The sequence below is a fragment of the Podospora pseudopauciseta genome, chromosome 3 (genome assembly GCF_035222475.1).
Source record: "Podospora pseudopauciseta strain CBS 411.78 chromosome 3, whole genome shotgun sequence".
Taxonomy (NCBI): domain Eukaryota; kingdom Fungi; phylum Ascomycota; class Sordariomycetes; order Sordariales; family Podosporaceae; genus Podospora; species Podospora pseudopauciseta.
In genome coordinates, this window is record NC_085893.1 from 1,057,125 (window position 1) to 1,074,113 (window position 16,989).

Below are 16,989 nucleotides of genomic sequence, written 5' to 3' on the forward strand. Positions count from 1 at the left end.
GACGGGTTTGCACTTTGCAGAGGTGGCGCAGAACACGACCATGCCTGCAGGACTGTTGCATTCTTGTGATCGGTCGGCTAGTCACCGGCACAGAGGCCAGGGCTCTTCAAGGCATGCCCGTCAAGGAGATGGTGAGTCTTGGTCCTAAGCCCCCGCCTTCAACCATGCTGTGAAACTGACAGTCGTATTTCAGGATGTAGATTTTGACCGTGGCTCATCTGTGGGCACATCTGCTTTCCCCTTCTGAATTCTCCAAGGTCTTATGGACGAGCAAGTGCGAAGCGTTGAGCGCCGAACACACCACCTAGGCAACTGTCCAGTCAGCACCGTCGAACATGGCACCCCCGAACAGGCTGTCAAAATTGCAGCGTGGTTGCCGGACCCTACAACAGCCAGCAAGTCAATTCGTTCTGGCAAAGTGTCGGACCTTCGGTCGCAGAAGGGCTAGCCATCAGCAGATCGGAACATCAAGGCTACTCTACTGCTTTCAAGTTTGTGTCGAGAACCAAGTCTGCTGCAAAGGATTTACTCCGGCGCGTACTGATATTACCATACGCGAATTACCGCAGTTCACTTCGAATCGTTCCTGCGGAGCGTTGCCAATTCCGTACGAACAAGTACAACATGCTTTTATCGATGAGATGCTCAGGCATCACCGCGAGGCCAACCTCATGCAGCACCTACTCGACCAAGTCCCTCAGACGTCAACCTTTCAGAACGACGACACGATTGCGCGCGGCAAACAATTGCAGCTGAGAGAGCTCCGACTTAAGGTTGAGTCGCGTGTTCGATTGCGTCCACCTTGAGCTTCTGCTGGCCAGCAAGACGGGTTTTGGGAGCCTCACCGGAGTCACCCAAACGTTACCCATCCAGAACCGTGACGTGCTCGGTGAGACATTGGCACAGGTCCACTGTTCTTGTCATCTGCAAACTACGAGTTGACCTTTTTCGCAACGTTCAACGTTCTCAGAGCCCCCAGCTCTTTGGCATCCCAGCAGGCATGAACATAGGTGAGACCCTTCCAAGAGTCAACTTCAAATTGTTTCTCAGACACTGATTGTGCTTCCGCATCAGGCAATGAAAACCTGTTTGAGCTTCCACTGAGATGGGGAGGTCCAGTCCTACGGCCACCGACCGGACCAGTCATCTTTGTTGATCCACCGTCGCCCGATCATACACCTTCGAGGCCACCGGAGATGCGACCCCAGTCTCTTTGGGGTTGTGACACACCGACTGACTGTGACGATCAAGACAACCGCCAACGAGGGCAACAGCAAGTCGGAAGATCAACGCCGTCCATCTACCTATGGCATGTTTCCTTGTGTTTGCTATCCCACCGCTCACCCAGACAATCGCCAGTTCTTCATCGACGGTGTATTCCTGCAGACACAGGAATCCAATTCCCTCTTCAAATGGGATTCACGAACCCCTACATGTCGCATTGTGCCGTAACATGCCCCCAGGGACTTTGTCGCCCCATTGTTAGTTCTGGAGCAGACTCCCTTTTGAGTATCGCTACTTAACATCGCTTTCGAGCATCCTTTCGAGCATCCTTTCGGGTATCTTTTCGACCATCCTTTCAAGCATCCTTTTTAGCATTCTGTTCAAGTATCCTTTCAAGCATTCTTTTCAAGCATTTATTTGACAATTATCTCTTTTCGGGCACACAAAATTCTCAAACCCACCAGGCCTTCGTCCAAGTCATTTCCTAGGGAGTCAATATCGACCATACCTTTCCGCGCTCTACAGGGGCATTGGAGGATCGCTCCAGCAGTCTCGATCCGAATGCTTATATTTCAACAAGAATTGGGGAGCATGCAGCGGCTCTGCAAGATTTGTGTTTGTGGTTCAGGCACACCACCGGTTTATCGCCGGTGGGGGCACCACCGACAAGATGATGCCCAACCCGCACGTATATGGCCACCACCAGTATCCCCAGGGGCGCCCGGCCTGGATGCATCAGCAGACGTCGCAGAGGGTCATCCCGCTGGAGCGAGGCGACGGGGGGTGGCCGAAGGTGCTGAGGCCAACGCGGTCACAATTGCGTCAAGGCCCCGACGGAGAGCCAGCCCCACGAGAGATTTTACTCGAAGAGGGGGGAATGGTTCCTGGTCGGGCGAACTCTGCCTGGTCAAGGATGTTGCTGTCCCCTGGAAGGGATGGAGGACGGCAGCCAGAATTGTTTGTTTTGTTTCTGTGTGGATATTCTCTGGGGACGTTCGGTGTAGTTTTGTTAGCTTGGTAATCGATGGGGAGGGCCAACGAGGAGGACGAGGGGAGCGTGATCAAGGATTTGTGCAGTGTTGTTGGTGTAGGGTGTGGATATGGTGAAGACCGACAAGGAGGACGATACGGTGGGGTGGTGTAGGATAGGTGTAGTGGTGTTGTTGGTGGAGGCAGCTCCCAGGCCGACGAGGAGGATGATAAGGTGGGGTGGTGTAGGATAAGTGCAGTGGTGTTGTTGGTTGTGGAACCAAAAGGACATCCTTCCCACAGGGTAGGCCAGGTGGTATATATCTCTACAGTGGTGTAGAGTGTGGATATTGGGAGTTGGTTTATGCGTTGGGCATATCGATGAATGGAAGAGATCAAGGAGGACGGACGAGGAATACACACAAACCCAGATGTGGAAGAGTGGTGCAGGGATAATGCAGTGGTGTTATTGGTGTAGCGTACGGATATTATGCCAAGTTTGGAACCCAGACAGTTGATCTGAAGCATGTAATTGAATTGAAGATAATGTCTGACAAAAGAATCTTGTTGAACGATTTTCTGTGCCCTACAGTGATGAGTTCTGTCTACTATCACCATGGGCATGATCTACGTCTCACCGAGTGAGGTCAGTGCATGGCTCCATCACAGGAGAATTTTTTGCACAGATCATCAATCATGTTCATTAACATATCCCTAACTCATCATGTACCCGAAAACCATTGCGCCAACCATTCCCATGCCCGTGTGCAAAAAAGCATCCCACCCAACACATGCCGCTCTTGTGATGCTGTCGTCAGCGAGAAAAGAAAATCCAGCACCGATATCTACCTCGGCTCAGTCAATCTGTACAAAGAACCCATCCGACTTTTTTCTTCTCCCCTCCTCCACTAGGTAGCTGAAGCAGCCTGTGACGCCACCTCCTCCGCCGCCGCCGAATCCAACTCCCTGGCCATCATCATAAAATGATTCGTCACCTTCCCCGTCATGGCCCTCTGCGGACTCCCGCTCCTGCTCTGACCAGCAGGCATGCTCATCGTCCTCGCCCTCCTCGACCCCGGCCTCGCAATCAGCTTCGGCCTAGGCGGCCTGCTCTCATCCAGCGCCGGCCTCGCCTGCTCCTTTGAAATCACCAACCCCTGCGTGATGGACATCAGCTCCCCATTCTCGACACAGCACATGCTCGGCCACACGACCAGTAAAATCTCGTCCGGGTCCACCTCGCCCTCAAACTCGTCTTCATGCTCGTGGGCCGAGTGAAGGCTCCCGTTGTCGGTGTCGTTGACGAGGAGCTTATCACCCGGCAGTGTACCAGCCGCACTGACCGTTCTGATGGAAGCCGGAATGGGGACTTTACTCGCCTCTGCAAGCGCAGATTCAAGTCTTTCGTCGATGCTTGTCGGTGGAACTTCTTCGTCCGTCTCGACAGCCTTGTCGTTTTCAATCGCCTCGGCAAACTCGGGCAGGTCCAGGACCTGCCAGTCGTAGTCGTCGTAGGGGGGGCCAAAGTAAGGCTCTATCTTCATGTTGGCTACCTGGATGCGCATCCACTGCTCGCATGCCAGCCGGCAGGCGGCTTCGAGGCCGGTGCAAAAGGCTTCGAATTGGAGGGCGGTTAGGAGGTGCTGGACCACCCAGGAGACTTCCCTGACGACCGTCTTGACGCGGCGGGCGGCTTGTTCGAGCTGGCGTTCTGGCATCATTGCCAGCATGGTGGCGCGGAAGTGGGCTTCGCGGGCTGGGTCGTCGTCTTCGAGGGCGCGGAGGAATTTGAGGAGGGGTTCGTCGTCGTCTTCGAGGAGGTAGTTGGGGCGGAAGATGTGCCTGTGGAGGGCGCGAGACAGGATGGCCAGGACAGCCGAGATGCGCATCCCTTTTGCGGCGGCGGTGTTGGACTGGGGGAGGGGGATTTGCAGCTGGGTGGCCATTTTGAGGTAGGGGGAGCTGCGGAGGTTAGTCCAGCAGGAGGCGTCGGAGAGGATGGCGTCGTCGATGTCGTGTCGGAAGGAGGTCTCGACGAGGGTGACGATGGTGGTCCAGATTTTGTCGAGGACGGCGACGTAGGTGTCTTCGTTGTCGTGCTGGAGCTCGATGCGGTACTGTTCGAGGTCGGCGAGCTTGTTGGAGGTTACTTCGAGGTTGTGCTCGGTGTCTTCGAGGCGGTTGTGGAGGTCGTGGTTTTCCGACTCGGCCTTTTCCGCGCGGGTGGTCTCGGTGGTGAGTTTACCGTGGAGCTCGTCGATCTCGTTGTTCTTTTCTTCCAGGGTTTGCTGGAGGGAGGTGATTTGCTCTTCGGCGGCCCGGAGGGACTCCTGGAGACCGGAGATCTCCTTATTCCTCTCTTCCAAGGCTGTCTCGAGAGTGGCAATCTTTTGCTTGGCAGCCTCCAGCTCTTCCTCCAACGCCTTCTCTGCCGCCTCCAGTCCCTCCGCCTTCTCCTTCAAGGCCTGAATCGTAGCGTCATTGTCGGCCTTGATCTGCTCAAGCGTCTTCTCCAACTCGGCCTTCGCCGCGGTCAATGCAGCAATCGTTCCCGCAGCCAGCACGGCAGCCGCCGCCGCCGCCGCCTCGTTCGTCTTTTTCTCCTCCTCCACAGCAAGCTTCGCCGTCTCCAGGTCCTGATACTGTTTCGTCGTGAGCGCCTTAAGCTCCGACAACTCAAGCTTCTTCAAGTCCACTAGATCGGCATACTCCTGCTCCTTTCTCGCCTTAAGATCGGCATACTCCAGCGTCGTTTGATCCCTCAAATCGGCATACTTCTTTGCCGCCGCCTCCGCCGCCTGTGTCGCGGCCTCGATCTCCTCCTCCAACGCCCTGTGCGTCGCTTCCAAGTCGGTCTCTAACCTTGTCCTGGTGGCAGTGAGCTGAAAGATCTCCTGGACCTTCTCCTGGACGACCAGCTCCATCTCTCGTCGCTCCTTGACGAGGATTTCCTTTTGGTCTTCGAGCTCATTGCGAAATTTGCGGTATTCCTCCAGTAATACTTGGTGAGAGGTGCTGAGTTGGTTGTTTTGCTCCTTGACGAAGAGGAATTCACTGAAGACGTCGGCGACGAGCTTGTAGTTTGGGTCCGAGGTGAGATCGCGGATGGCGCGGACCAGGCCGTCGACCGCCTGGGCGGGGTCGGCATCTGGGTGCTGGGGGTGGTGGTTGTGGTGGTTGTGGTGTGGAGGAGCGTGAGAGCCCATGGTTGTGGGCGGTGGTGTGGGCGGTATTTGCTGTGCTGATGGCTGCTGGTGCTTGTATGATGATGGGGTGGATGGCCTCTCTCCGTTGTAGGAACCTGATGGTGGTCTGCCGTTGGTGGCAGAGGAGTAGTAACGCGAACCCCGCGGGTATCCTGAGGAAGCCAGTTTTACGGTGTTTGTTCCGCTGTTGTGAAAACAGCGGTGGGAAGTGGGAAAATGGAAAGGTTGGGGAAGTGGAGAGGGGGGGCGAATGGGTATGAGCTATTATCTTGCGATGGGTATCCTGGGGATTTTGATTGACGTCTTGTTTGTCACGATGGTTGAACGAACGTCCAGTATTTTTTTGTCAGGTAGGCAGAGATGGAGATGATGAAGGGAGGACGTTGTTGGCCAAGGGGAACTGAAAGTAGTAGTCGGCTGGATATATACCTGGCACTTTGTCTCCCACTGACACGCGATGGTGAATGGTTTTGCTGTTGTGTTTTTTGAACGGATCACCAGACTTTTGGGTCCAATTGGGCTCTAAGGTTGCTGCAAGTCCCACCCGGCCGCTCTCTGCTGGGATCTGCTGGCCCGTCACAGCGTGACAGATGGAGAACGGCGATGGAGCCCAACGTCAACCAGTCCTCTTGCTCTTCTCCTGTTTTTGCCCCCAGTTTTCCCCTGTCGAGACCGCCTCGCCAAAATATGCAAAATTCTCGCCCGTCTCCTGCAGGCCGCTTGGTCGTTTGATGGCCCGGGGCTCCATCCATTGTTTCGACGTGGCAGCATCCATCGCCAACCCTCTCGGGCAGGGGACAGGCTTGGCGATTATTGGACCCGCCCAGTCCCACTGTTACAGCGCTAGCCACGGCCACCGGCAGCTTCACCACCAGACATTTTGTCTTCCTCCTCGCTGTCAACCACATGCTCACTTGTGCAACGGCCATGAACCCCTACCTATCAACCATCATCTCGTCTTCGAACCCGCCAGCCTGGATCACCACACTTCAAACATTCTAACCAGCATCCCCATAGTCTACACTATATCCCACTGCATTAGCGGGCCGTGCCTCGGCCAAGAATTGGGCTCAGTGCAACCCATCACCAGGCGGTGCCCAAGTCGGCAACGCAACCACTGACAACTGGCAGCAATCAGCTTCCCCAATTCCTTCTCCTGACAGCCGCAATGGCCTTGCTGAAGCCGGCATCCCGCGAACGCGCATCATGCTCGGCTATCTAGAACCTGGGGCCGGCATCGATCATGATGTTCTTGGTCCGTTAACCCCGCCTTCAGCCGCCGAACCACTTTACCGCCTCATATCACGTCTCACCAAAGAGCTGAGGATAACCTCGGCCACGGATTGGTCACCGCTTTTGTACAGGGAACTCAGCCCTCCTCTCCACTATGATCAGACCCATACGTACATGTGTGTGTAGAAACAAATCATGCCCCCGGTGCCATGTGTTCCGAACGGGCAGCTTCCGGGTGGTGGACATCAACGGTCTCATCGGTCTATGTAGGTGTATGTCTCTTGGCATTGTGTAGTGTACATAGTCTGCATGCGTTTGAGACCCAGCCAGATGGCGCGCTAGGTGTTGCCTATGAAGGCTTTGAATTGACCAATAGATGTGAGAGTATCAACAAGTGTTGATATCAGTCCGTGGCTTGAAACTTTCCGTACTCCAGATCTTGTACCCCACGCAGTGGATATATACGCCGGATCTTTGTTCAAGGACTCTTTCTTCCGCTTCTCCCTCCTCGAAAATTCGAACACTGCATATGCCAAGATAGAACTCGGAGGTGTGGTGGGCGTGTGTACACACCGCCACCCGGACTGCCAGCCACATTGTTGCTATAAGAGGCGATGTTGTTGTTGTTGTTGTTGTTGTTGTTGTGCATGTGTTTCACCATGCTTATTGAAAAAATTATGTTCCGAGGGACTGTCGCATTCAGAGAGTTTTCTTATCAGATCTCGGCGACCTATAGATCGACAACCGTCATCGGTACCAGAAATCTCACGCAACCAAATTTTGAACATGGAAGGATTCCTTGGCTGGTCCCAATTGCTACCCCCCCAACTTTCTGGAAGAGGAATCGCGGAGGAAGAGGTGGAATGATTGAGATATTAGACTGCATAAAGCCGTGAGGGGCACTCAGGCTGTCCAGACTTCCAGTCGGGGGATTTCATTCTGGTGTTTGGCATTCATACGGTGTTCTCCTCTCGAACAATGTGACCGGAGTTAAAGAGCGTCGCACGAAACTCGGCGAAACGGTTCAGGTAAAATGGTGAAAGTGACAATACAACACCACTACAAGAACGCTTTTCCTTTTCCAACATCAGCCCTACCTACTCCTGAGGCTTCGCACAAGTCTCCCCAAGATTCGCCTTCGTCCTGCTCGCCAACAACCCCAACTCCGCCTCCGCAGCCTTGTACGTCTTCGTCGCGTTATGCGCCAACGGTCCATAAAGCATCCAAGCCGACAGCGGCCTCAGCGTAGCATGACCCCCCCTCTGCGTCCTCAACCTCTCCCTATCCACCTTCGCCCCGGTTGACCTCTCCAGCGCAGCCTCGTACCCCACTGGCCACCCCTCCATCACCCTCTTCCCCAAGTTACCCGCCGCAACATATGCCTCAAACCGATCCTTTCCCCCAAAATCCCTCATGATAAACGGCGCCCTGGCATACCCGACGGGAAGCCGGGTAATATCCTGACTCCAGTAGTCAACCCCATCCAACTGGACCACTGACCGTCCCCCTCTCCCCCACGGCTGCCCTTGCTCATCCCAGTAGAAGAACCCGGTGATCCAACCGCTCACGTCTAGGGGAGCGGCACCGCAGATGTTGCTGTAGCTCGCAAAAACAATACTATTCCAAAACCTCTTCGTCTCGGCCGAGTCAGGCTCATCCCAGGATTTGACAAACCTCTTGAAAATCGGCGCCAACCGGCGTTTATACTCCTTCGGCTCCTCCCCGAAAAACTCCAGCCTTTCCAGTTTCTTCTCCAACTTGACCCAATCCTCCCTCGTCCCCTCCAGTGTGACAGACGGAAGCCCGCAGATAATCCCGCCCTCGTAGCGAAAGTAAGCCTTGACGAGCCCCATCATCAGAATATTGGACGTCATAACATCGTTGTCCGTCGTGGTCGAAAACCCAGGGACGATCCACTCCTCCAACCAGGGCGTCAGCACCCGCTTCTGAATCTCTTCTTTGAATCGCCAGAGGACGTCGGTCCAGGTGTGATCCTCAATAAAGATGACCTCCTGACCCTGGTGCTTGACAAACAGGTGGCGGACGGCTTCGGCGTGGGTTTCCATGTAAAAGTTCATTTGGGTCAAGATGGTGAACCAGATTTCGTCCGGCCGGAGGACGAGGTGGAGGTGTTCACCCCACGCTTGGATTGCGCTCCTGACAAAAGAGTCGCCCGAGGGGAGGTGGGAGGAGAAGTTTGTTGATGCGGCGGCGGGCTCGAGGGTGCCGGAGTAGGCTGACAGGAGGAGTTGTACGGTGGAGTTGGGGAATTCGTTTGGGGCGGATTGGCGGAGGAGGTCCGAGGCGGAGGAGAGGGTGATGTTGGTGGAGGGGCGGTAGGGAAGGGGGGAGCCGCCTGGGAGGATCACAATGCTCGCGCTGGCGAGAGGGAGGAAGGCGAGGAGCTTCATTGTGGTGGTATTTTGGAGGGCCTCATAGCCTTGAGGAGAGAGAAAAGGTGGGTGTCGAAGCGGGAGGGAAACTGGACTTATAAGGACGTGGGATCGTCGGTCAGGAAAAGCTGGGGTTAGACAAAGTCTCGTAGATCGCTACATTCCAAGGGCCGTATGAATCGGCCTTGGTGTCCCGTTGAACAGGCAAGCGAGGTGTAATATAACCGGGTGAGCGGGATCATATGTCTCTCGGGGAATTTTGCCGGAAGTTGCTATTTTTGGATAGATTGCAGAGCATGATGAAACCAGGAATGTGCGACGCTCGTGTTGGAGAGAATTGTACTTCGTGATCAATAGTGCAGCACTGCAGATCGGTGGTGTGGAAGTGAGTGACGGTCTGGTGTTGTGGGAAGATCGCAATTTGTTGTGGTTGGCGAAGGACTTGGCTGTTCTACTTGTGAGGACTTATGAGGTGACCCCCTGTTCCTTCACAAAATTCGTCATGAGCTTTCATAGATATAGAAGGTATTTATTCATCAGGTACCTTACGGGTACCTATATGTATCCAAAATCATTCCCAGAATCGGGAGAATGACACGGCGACGGTCGACACTGTCCCTAACATGACCAAGCAGACACCACAGGTGGTCCAAACCAAGGCCGTGGCAGCAGTTCCAATGGTTGCTTCAATCTCACCACCACTGATGTAGGTGATGGTGGACGCGGTTGATGCAGCGGCCGAGTGCTGCCAAAGGGCAGCAACTAACGACAGTACCGCTCCGACGAAGGCAGGCAAAACACAGGCCTTGACGAAAGAATTGTTAGGGAAAGGCTTGACCTGTCACTCGTCCACTTCAACGCCGTTGTCATCAAATTCCTTTTCCGTACACCAACTACTGAAGGTAGCTAGTAGAAGAGCGAGAATGAACATCAAGGCCGAGGAGGCAGGGCTGGATCGATTTAGCTTCAAGCTCTGGGAAACTGGGCAACCAGGCAAATCTCAGGAAGGAACGCAGCCGCAAGAGCCAACTGGGTCTCCGACTATTGCCTTCTCGTGAAGCCATTGTGCCCAATGCTTGAAAGTGACTGATTTGTTTCGGGTTCCATGAACTCGGAAAGCGGTGTCGAGGGCAGCGTGCCACCAGCCCACGTGAATACCTAGAGGACGTGAGGTGCTGTTGGTTCAACTTCCGATCTTTTTCCGCCAACGCTAACCCAGGCTCAGCTCATGAACGTGGTCGATACGCCCTTTAGAGGCATACGTCTTGCCTACAAATCAGACAGATGCTCTGGAAAACGTCCGCATGGAGGACGCTTGCTTTTGCGTACTCACCGGAAATGAACTCCCCTGCCTCCGACCCCGAGCATCGAAATGGTTCACATCACTGCATTCGCGAAAGTAGCAGTAATGATGAGCAAACTCCCGTCCGGCGAGCCGGCAATGGCGACAGCCCGGGAGGCTCCGGTCCGTCCCGATCTCAGCAGAGAAAGGAAGGCGATATCGATGTGAACAGCAACACCAACCCCTCTATTTCTCTGCCCCCAACATGAAGACACATATTTCACGCGCTACCGGTGGAAGCAACATCATATGCGCCACTGGAAAAACACATTCCGTCCTTCGAGGGGGTCGCCGACTATCATTGTGGTGTACAATGCTACTGGCCAACATATTCTACAGGTCTGGCATGATCAAAGCCATTTCTTTGAACGCACTGCTCCTGACAGCGAGGCGAAGCCGGTCACGAAGGATGTACCACCGCTAGATCTTCCCCACAACGAGTCCCACACCTTATTTGCCCAGGATACCGACCCCGAAATCAATCCGTACGCTAGGTCTAGCCCTCGACATATTCCCTGATGTCTTTGAAGAACAGCTCTACCGCCCAGGGTACTGAGGGACCGATAGTTGCGAGGATGCGGACCCCAGGACATGGAAAAGGGTCCTCGTGTCTCGACTGATCACATCCTATCTGCGTGAACCAATGTCTCCCGTCAAGAGTGGAAGCTTCGAAGCTCGTCTGGCTCTGAAGATAGCATGGCGACAGCAGTCTGGGAGCAACAAGTGACGTACTTCCGGAAGCGTTGGTCTGTTGACAGTACCACTGCACCGGCCGAACAGAGTAAGCAAGAGATCCTCGCCACAACCGAGCTAGGTAGAACTGACCTGATATGGCTGTCAAAGCTGTTTACTTTGTCGATCCACTCCCTCTGGTAGTATAAGAATCCGAGCGGCGCCGCACTGACTCTTGTGTCGATGCTGCTGCGAAAATCCACCGATCTGAACACACGCCTTTCCGGCGGGCAACATGGAGACTGCCATTTGCACCAACCACTCTCAAGGGGCAGTACCGAAACAGAGAAGATTTTATGAAACGAGAAGTCACGAAGAAACACCCAAAGTCGGACCACGACGGAACGGCCAGGAGGACTGGACTAGCTCGAAAACCCTTCATCCCAGCGCCGGCCCTCTTACAAGTCATCCGCATCGACGCGATGTGCCTTGTTCGCCACCTCTCGGTCATTCTTGACGAGATGATCCACCAGCGCAACCAGCGAGCGCCTCATGCAAGAACGCCTCGAACTCCTGGAGAGAACTGCTCAACTGGGCCCAGCGAGAGTTGCCCCGGCTTTCGGAATCTCTGGCCGAATTCTTTGCTTTCGCGTTGGCAACAGCTGAAGATCTCGAGCCTGTTCTCCCGGGGCTCTGCACGCACACACATACCAGCGCCAGCGACACATCCTCAAGTGATCAAGCTTCAGCAAGAAATCCAGGACAGTTGTGACTAGGTGTGTCCGTACACATGAGCACCTCCGCGCGGAAACGTCACTTCTCGAGAGCAAACGGGGGCATTGCCCAGGCTGAAGATGTTAGCCGGTTTTGACGGAGCTGGCTTTTGTTTTTATTCCCACGTCTTTTGCTGCTGCGCTGTTTTGGTATGCAACTTCAAGAGCTAGAAGACGCCCCTCCCAGGGTGTGGATGTTTGTCGTTACTGCGATTGGATTTGTCTTGTTGGCATGTATACTACGAATCGTGCTGAGAAGTCCGACGATAAGCTGGAGGATACAGAGAGTGGGAAGGAGGGTAAGGACTGAGAGAAAGGTTCCAGATGGGGGCTGCTGTGCCTGCTCACAAGGCCTTTGGATGGGCATGGGAGAAGATTCACGGGAATAGGATCGTGGGATTTTTGGCACCGTGGATAGGCGATCTACGCTGCTTTGGTAGCGGTTCTCTGCGTTTTTGTGGGAGAGGTGAGCTTGACGATAGGGTTGGTGGTTTTGGTTACTGTTTTCCTGGGGCCGGTGATGTTTGTGGTTCGGTGGTGGGTTGTTAAGGAGAGGACGACGAGGGTGGATTTGTCGAGGTTTTATCCGCAGCCGAGGAGGAGGAGAGCAACAGGGGAAGATGATGATGATGGGGGTGGGAAGGGTGAGGTTGGGGTAGGTAGGTAGACTCTTGTCATTAAAACACACGTTTGTATTCAGGAACGCTTGTTCCTAACCTCCGGAGGACCATGCCATTCCAACGCATTCCCCGTCTCCTCAACCTTTGGCGGGGAGTCAACCATCATTCCATCCAGCTGGAAGGTTCGCCTCTGGTTGCAAGAGGATTGCCGTGCCGTCCAGACGACTTCTCACCCTTCTCCGAGCCGCCATATGTAAGCAAGAGCTCTCGTCTTTTTCTTGACAACTCTCCTCTCTTTTTTATGGGCAGCGAGAGCCTCCTTCATGAGTCTAGTCCTCCCGGGGGCGGCGGCGGCATCTCTGGTCTCTTTGCTGCCTCTCGTCTCGACATTTTGAGGGTCTATTCCAAACTGATCCCACATCATCCGCATCACCTGCTCGTACCAGCCCCAATGAAAACCCCCGCCAGGTCCCAGCGACGAGACAGAATGCCGCCCGTCATCTCCGTGCAAGTTACTGTCCGAACGATGGACACTGTGCGTCAGGATGTTGTAGCCAAAAGTCGGGCACGAGCAAAACAGGGCGTCTGATCCTCAAGGTAAAATCGGTCGAGGTGCCTGGTTCATAGGGGTGTTCTTTGCAGCGTGTGTTCTGCTTGGTGTTGACGGAAACTTCTCCGATGCCTGAGACGGCGAGGGTGACGGGTGAGCTGCTTTCGGAGGTGGTGTGTGTGACTTGGCTTTGGAAGGGTACTAGGGAGGTGAACCAGCCTTTGTCGCTAGCGATGCTATGGTTGATGTGAGTGTGGGTTTACCGCAGGTAGGTTAGAGTGGGTACTAAGCCAGCGACTGCTTACGGGATATTGGATCTGGGGGAGTAGATCCAGTCGCGGGATACGAGGTCGCGCTGCGGCTCTGAGGGTGACGTGTTGAGAACTGACTGGCACTAAAGACTCGTTTCAGATGGAAGGTGGATGGTTGAAAAGGCGAAACAGACGTTGCGAGCCGGGAAGTTTTGAGAACTCATTGAAAAGGGAGATTTTTACTGTCACAAACCTTGGTGTGGTTAGCTTTCTTGAAGCTCGGTTCGGGGGCTGACTAGGTTGGAATTGGGCTTTGCCAAAACACAACTTGGAGCACCTTGGCCAAATCCAAACCCGAAGATTTGTGAATCACGAGAACGACACTTATAAAATCCCATTTGACATGGAACAAGACATAATAATGATTAACAACTACTTCTTAATGCCTTCTAACTACGCGCCTGACACCCCCAAGGTAGGTAGGTATGTAGAAAGACAGAAGAACAGGTCCGTCAAGCGGGAGCGGACTTCCACAAGTCAAAACCAACTTCGTGCCGGACTCACTAAGGTGAGCCTATCAAGCCCCATTCGCTGTTCCTCAAGCCACTGGCTCCATGGTCCCACAACATTGCGCAAGTGCCAGAAGATCAGCGATATCCCTATGCTGCTCACTGTCTGACTCGTTGCTGCAGCACAGCGGATTTCTCTCCTTCCCCGCAAGCCTTCATTGACCAGAACTCAAGAAGCAAGCAGAAAACACTTTGTGCTTCACCTAAAACTCTTAGGCATGTGATGAACAAAAGGATGGATTGCCGGTGGGGATGAAGACGAAGACGTGGAAAGATAGTTAATAGGCCTTGGAGGATAGTTGAGAGGCGTCTCGACCATCTTTCAAGTCCATGATATCGAATAGCAGTCACTAGTCAAAGCATGTCAGGTAATGGGATATGGCGAGGCATGGTGTCCAGGGCCAACGGCCAAAAAGAAAAAGAAAAAAAAGGGCACGTAGAAAGTTGAATGAAGAGTTGATTGTTTTCATCCGGGCCATAATGGCCGTACAAAAGGAATGCATTTACAGGAAGCATTGCAAGGGTAGGATATCTCGATGTCCACACCCTGAATTCGCAACGCCTGTGGCTTCCTGCGAGCCTAAATATCCCTCCCATGCCGAACCAGATGACCTTGGTGTGGCTGAAAAGGTCGAACCCAAAAACGCACCGACGAAGTGGCTTCGTTGGCCCATGCCCTTGATTTCCCTGCCACAACAGGCCCCAGATGCCAACCCCAAGTCAACACGCTAACTGGGCCAGTTCAACCCTTCAAAAGATCGACCCCCCATCACCCATCATTCGCCATCATCGCGCGTGCAATAAGTCTTCCCTCGGCCCGTTCATCCTCGTCGTAGATGCTGAGGCCGTAGGCCATAAGAAACTTGAACTCGCCGTCGAAATGGACTCGAAGCCATTGCTTCTCTTCCGCTGTATAAGGAGGCACCATCGTGATTTGATGGATAGTTGCAGATTGTAGCTCGGAGTAGCGTGGTCGATCTGGTGTTTGGGGCGATGGGTGATTGTCGAAGTGAGGCAACGAGCTGAGCAAAAGGCGAGTTGAACTGGGGGAAGAACCGAGCAACCACGAGCTGGGGCGAAGAAAAGAAGGTGAGCTTCGCGCCTGGAACCACACCACCGGTGGATCCCACAACAGTTGTCTCAGTTGACTTGACGAAAATGCATCAAAATCGCCGAATCCGAGTCTGGTACCCCACGGTGGCTTGTTGTAAACTGCCGCATGCGGCTTGTGGGTGGTGGAAGGCGGGGAATGGCGCCAGCCACCACCGAGATAGCTCGTCAGACACGGGGGACCCGCGGATATAGCGAATGGATGTCGGCTCCCAAGCCTGTATCATGCAGAATGCAGCTGCAGTTGCGACGCTGGGACCGAGTGCGAGTGTTTCAAGACAGTGACGGGGCCGAGGGCAACCATATGTCTGGAAAAAAGGTGTGTGTGTGTGTATGTGTGTTGTGCCTTCGAGGTCGAGGCGCTCACATCATCTGAAAGAAATCCAGTCGCTCCTGTTCTTCTCTCTCGGCCTGCCCCTTCTTTTCTTCCTCGGCCCTTCGTCTTCTGGCTACTTCGGGGTCTCCGGCCTCCTTTTCCTCGAGTCTCGCTTCCTCGAACGGTAAAAGTGAAGATGCCTGGTTTGCTGTCAATGAGTCTGTCCATCTAGGATCCGCTGGTGTGGAATACGCCGTGTAGGCTGGGTTGACATCCCGACGAATGGGAACACCACGAGCCGAAGGGGGGATGGGAAGGGGTCCTGGTACCTCGGTGGCGATGGAAGCGTGTTTCTCATCATAGGTTGCCGTTGAACGGGAACTGTCTCTGGATGTAGTGTGGACCACCTTGGCATGGGTGACGACTGGCTTCGGAGCTGGGCCCCTCTTCCGCCAGATCTTGAGAGTGCTGAGACAACCCATCTTGGTGGTTTTGTGGGACGAAAGAGTTGGGAGGTTTTGATTCTCGGTCAAAGCTTTGCCGACAATGGTCGAGATGTCCAAGGACGTCAGGGTCAGGGGAACTCGAGGTGGCGCGAAAGATGGATCGGAGCTTGAGAGCACCGGATCTCTCACATGTTTGGGAAACGTGGAGCTTTAAAACCAACCAGCGTCTGGCCCAGGCGGCGTTTGCTTGATGCAGTGACATGGCTCATGTCTCCATTCCTGGCGTGGAATGGTTGGAATGCTACCAAGGGCTGTCCCATTTGGGTAGGTTCCGATGGTGCCATAAGCCACAATGGGGATAGCGCCATAGCACAGCCCTAGCGATATTCTTGAACGCGGGGAAGGTCTCCACAGCTAGTGGTGCTGCGAACCCTGCAGAGAACTGGTTCCACTGTTCTGGGCGTCTGGGCCTTTGAGCCACCAATTTCCAGTGTGGTGAGAAACTGTGAACAGCTTCAGGGCGCTTGCTGACCAATCAACACATCAATTCCAAGCGGACTGTCTCTTCCAAATAAACAACAATGCCTTTCATCAGCCTCATTCCAGCCCAGCCAAGCAACGCCAAGCAACATTCCTGACCAGCATCAGACTCCCACACAGAGCACCGCCGTCTGGAGCAACTGGGCAGCGCTTACACAAAGTCCGGAATAGTGGGGTCCCGTCGTCAGCAACTGGCGGGGCGGCGCGGAAACGGCACGACTAGCGCATGCAGCACATCAATGTTAGACTTGACCTTCCTCTTTTCGAGCTGGGCTTCTGAATCATAGAAGACTAGAGCCCGATTCCTGTCTTTGATCTCTCAAAAGTCACGCTCTCCTTTACCAAGAATTGGCAATTTCAGGTCTTCATCATTTGCAACCTGGTGATCCATTGGCCGGTGATTGATCAAGGAGATGGTCCGTGGCTATCCTAGTGGCTGATGGCAGCTGACCGCGTGTAATTTGCCTTACCCTGACCTAGCTCACAACCTTTGGAATAGCGTCCGTCTGGGCTCTCATAGGCTTTGGAGATCTTCACACCCCTGAGAACCCTGATGGGTGGGCCCCGCTGTGGATACCAAACGGCAGCCAAGCGGGAGCTTTGAAGATCAGGGAAAAAAAAGATCAACAGTGGTGATCTCACAGGAAGAGTGCTGACGTTGGTGGAATTCACCGCTTCAGCTCAGCCAGCCACAAAGTCATGCATAGTGCAGTCATACCCAGAAGTCGAAAACCATGCATTTTCTGTTGGTGATGACTTGTGGCTGCCGTTGGTT

At 54.1% G+C, this 16,989-nt stretch overlaps 5 protein-coding genes across 5 annotated transcripts; all 5 read right to left on the reverse strand.

Moving 5' to 3' along the window:
- Positions 1 to 3,101: 3,101 nt before the first annotated feature.
- QC763_302960 (uncharacterized protein) lies at positions 3,102 to 5,399 on the reverse strand (the record flags this gene model as incomplete). Its single annotated transcript, XM_062910745.1, has 1 exon — positions 3,102 to 5,399. One exon carries the CDS (start codon positions 5,397 to 5,399, stop codon positions 3,102 to 3,104), a length of 2,298 nt encoding a protein of 765 aa, XP_062766710.1.
- Positions 5,400 to 7,729: 2,330 nt separating this feature from the next.
- On the reverse strand, positions 7,730 to 9,043 carry QC763_302970 (uncharacterized protein; the record flags this gene model as incomplete). The annotated part of the gene is made up of 1 exon (XM_062910746.1): positions 7,730 to 9,043. The coding sequence occupies one exon, from the start codon at positions 9,041 to 9,043 to the stop codon at positions 7,730 to 7,732; it is 1,314 nt and encodes a 437-aa protein (XP_062766711.1).
- A 3,726-nt stretch (positions 9,044 to 12,769) lies between these two features.
- Positions 12,770 to 13,457, reverse strand: QC763_302980 (uncharacterized protein; the record flags this gene model as incomplete). The annotated part of the gene is given in 3 exon segments (XM_062910747.1): positions 12,770 to 13,218; positions 13,288 to 13,366; positions 13,385 to 13,457. The coding sequence occupies 3 exon segments, from the start codon at positions 13,455 to 13,457 to the stop codon at positions 12,945 to 12,947; spliced, it is 426 nt and encodes a 141-aa protein (XP_062766712.1). The 3' UTR covers positions 12,770 to 12,944.
- Positions 13,458 to 14,571: 1,114 nt separating this feature from the next.
- Positions 14,572 to 14,730, reverse strand: QC763_302987 (uncharacterized protein; the record flags this gene model as incomplete). Its single annotated transcript, XM_062910748.1, has 1 exon — positions 14,572 to 14,730. One exon carries the CDS (start codon positions 14,728 to 14,730, stop codon positions 14,572 to 14,574), a length of 159 nt encoding a protein of 52 aa, XP_062766713.1.
- A 545-nt stretch (positions 14,731 to 15,275) lies between these two features.
- On the reverse strand, positions 15,276 to 15,950 carry QC763_302992 (uncharacterized protein; the record flags this gene model as incomplete). The annotated part of the gene is made up of 2 exons (XM_062910749.1): positions 15,558 to 15,950; positions 15,276 to 15,428 (listed from the first exon to the last, which is right to left on the reverse strand). The coding sequence occupies exons 1-2, from the start codon at positions 15,708 to 15,710 to the stop codon at positions 15,276 to 15,278; spliced, it is 306 nt and encodes a 101-aa protein (XP_062766714.1). The 5' UTR covers positions 15,711 to 15,950.
- Positions 15,951 to 16,989: the final 1,039 nt, after the last annotated feature.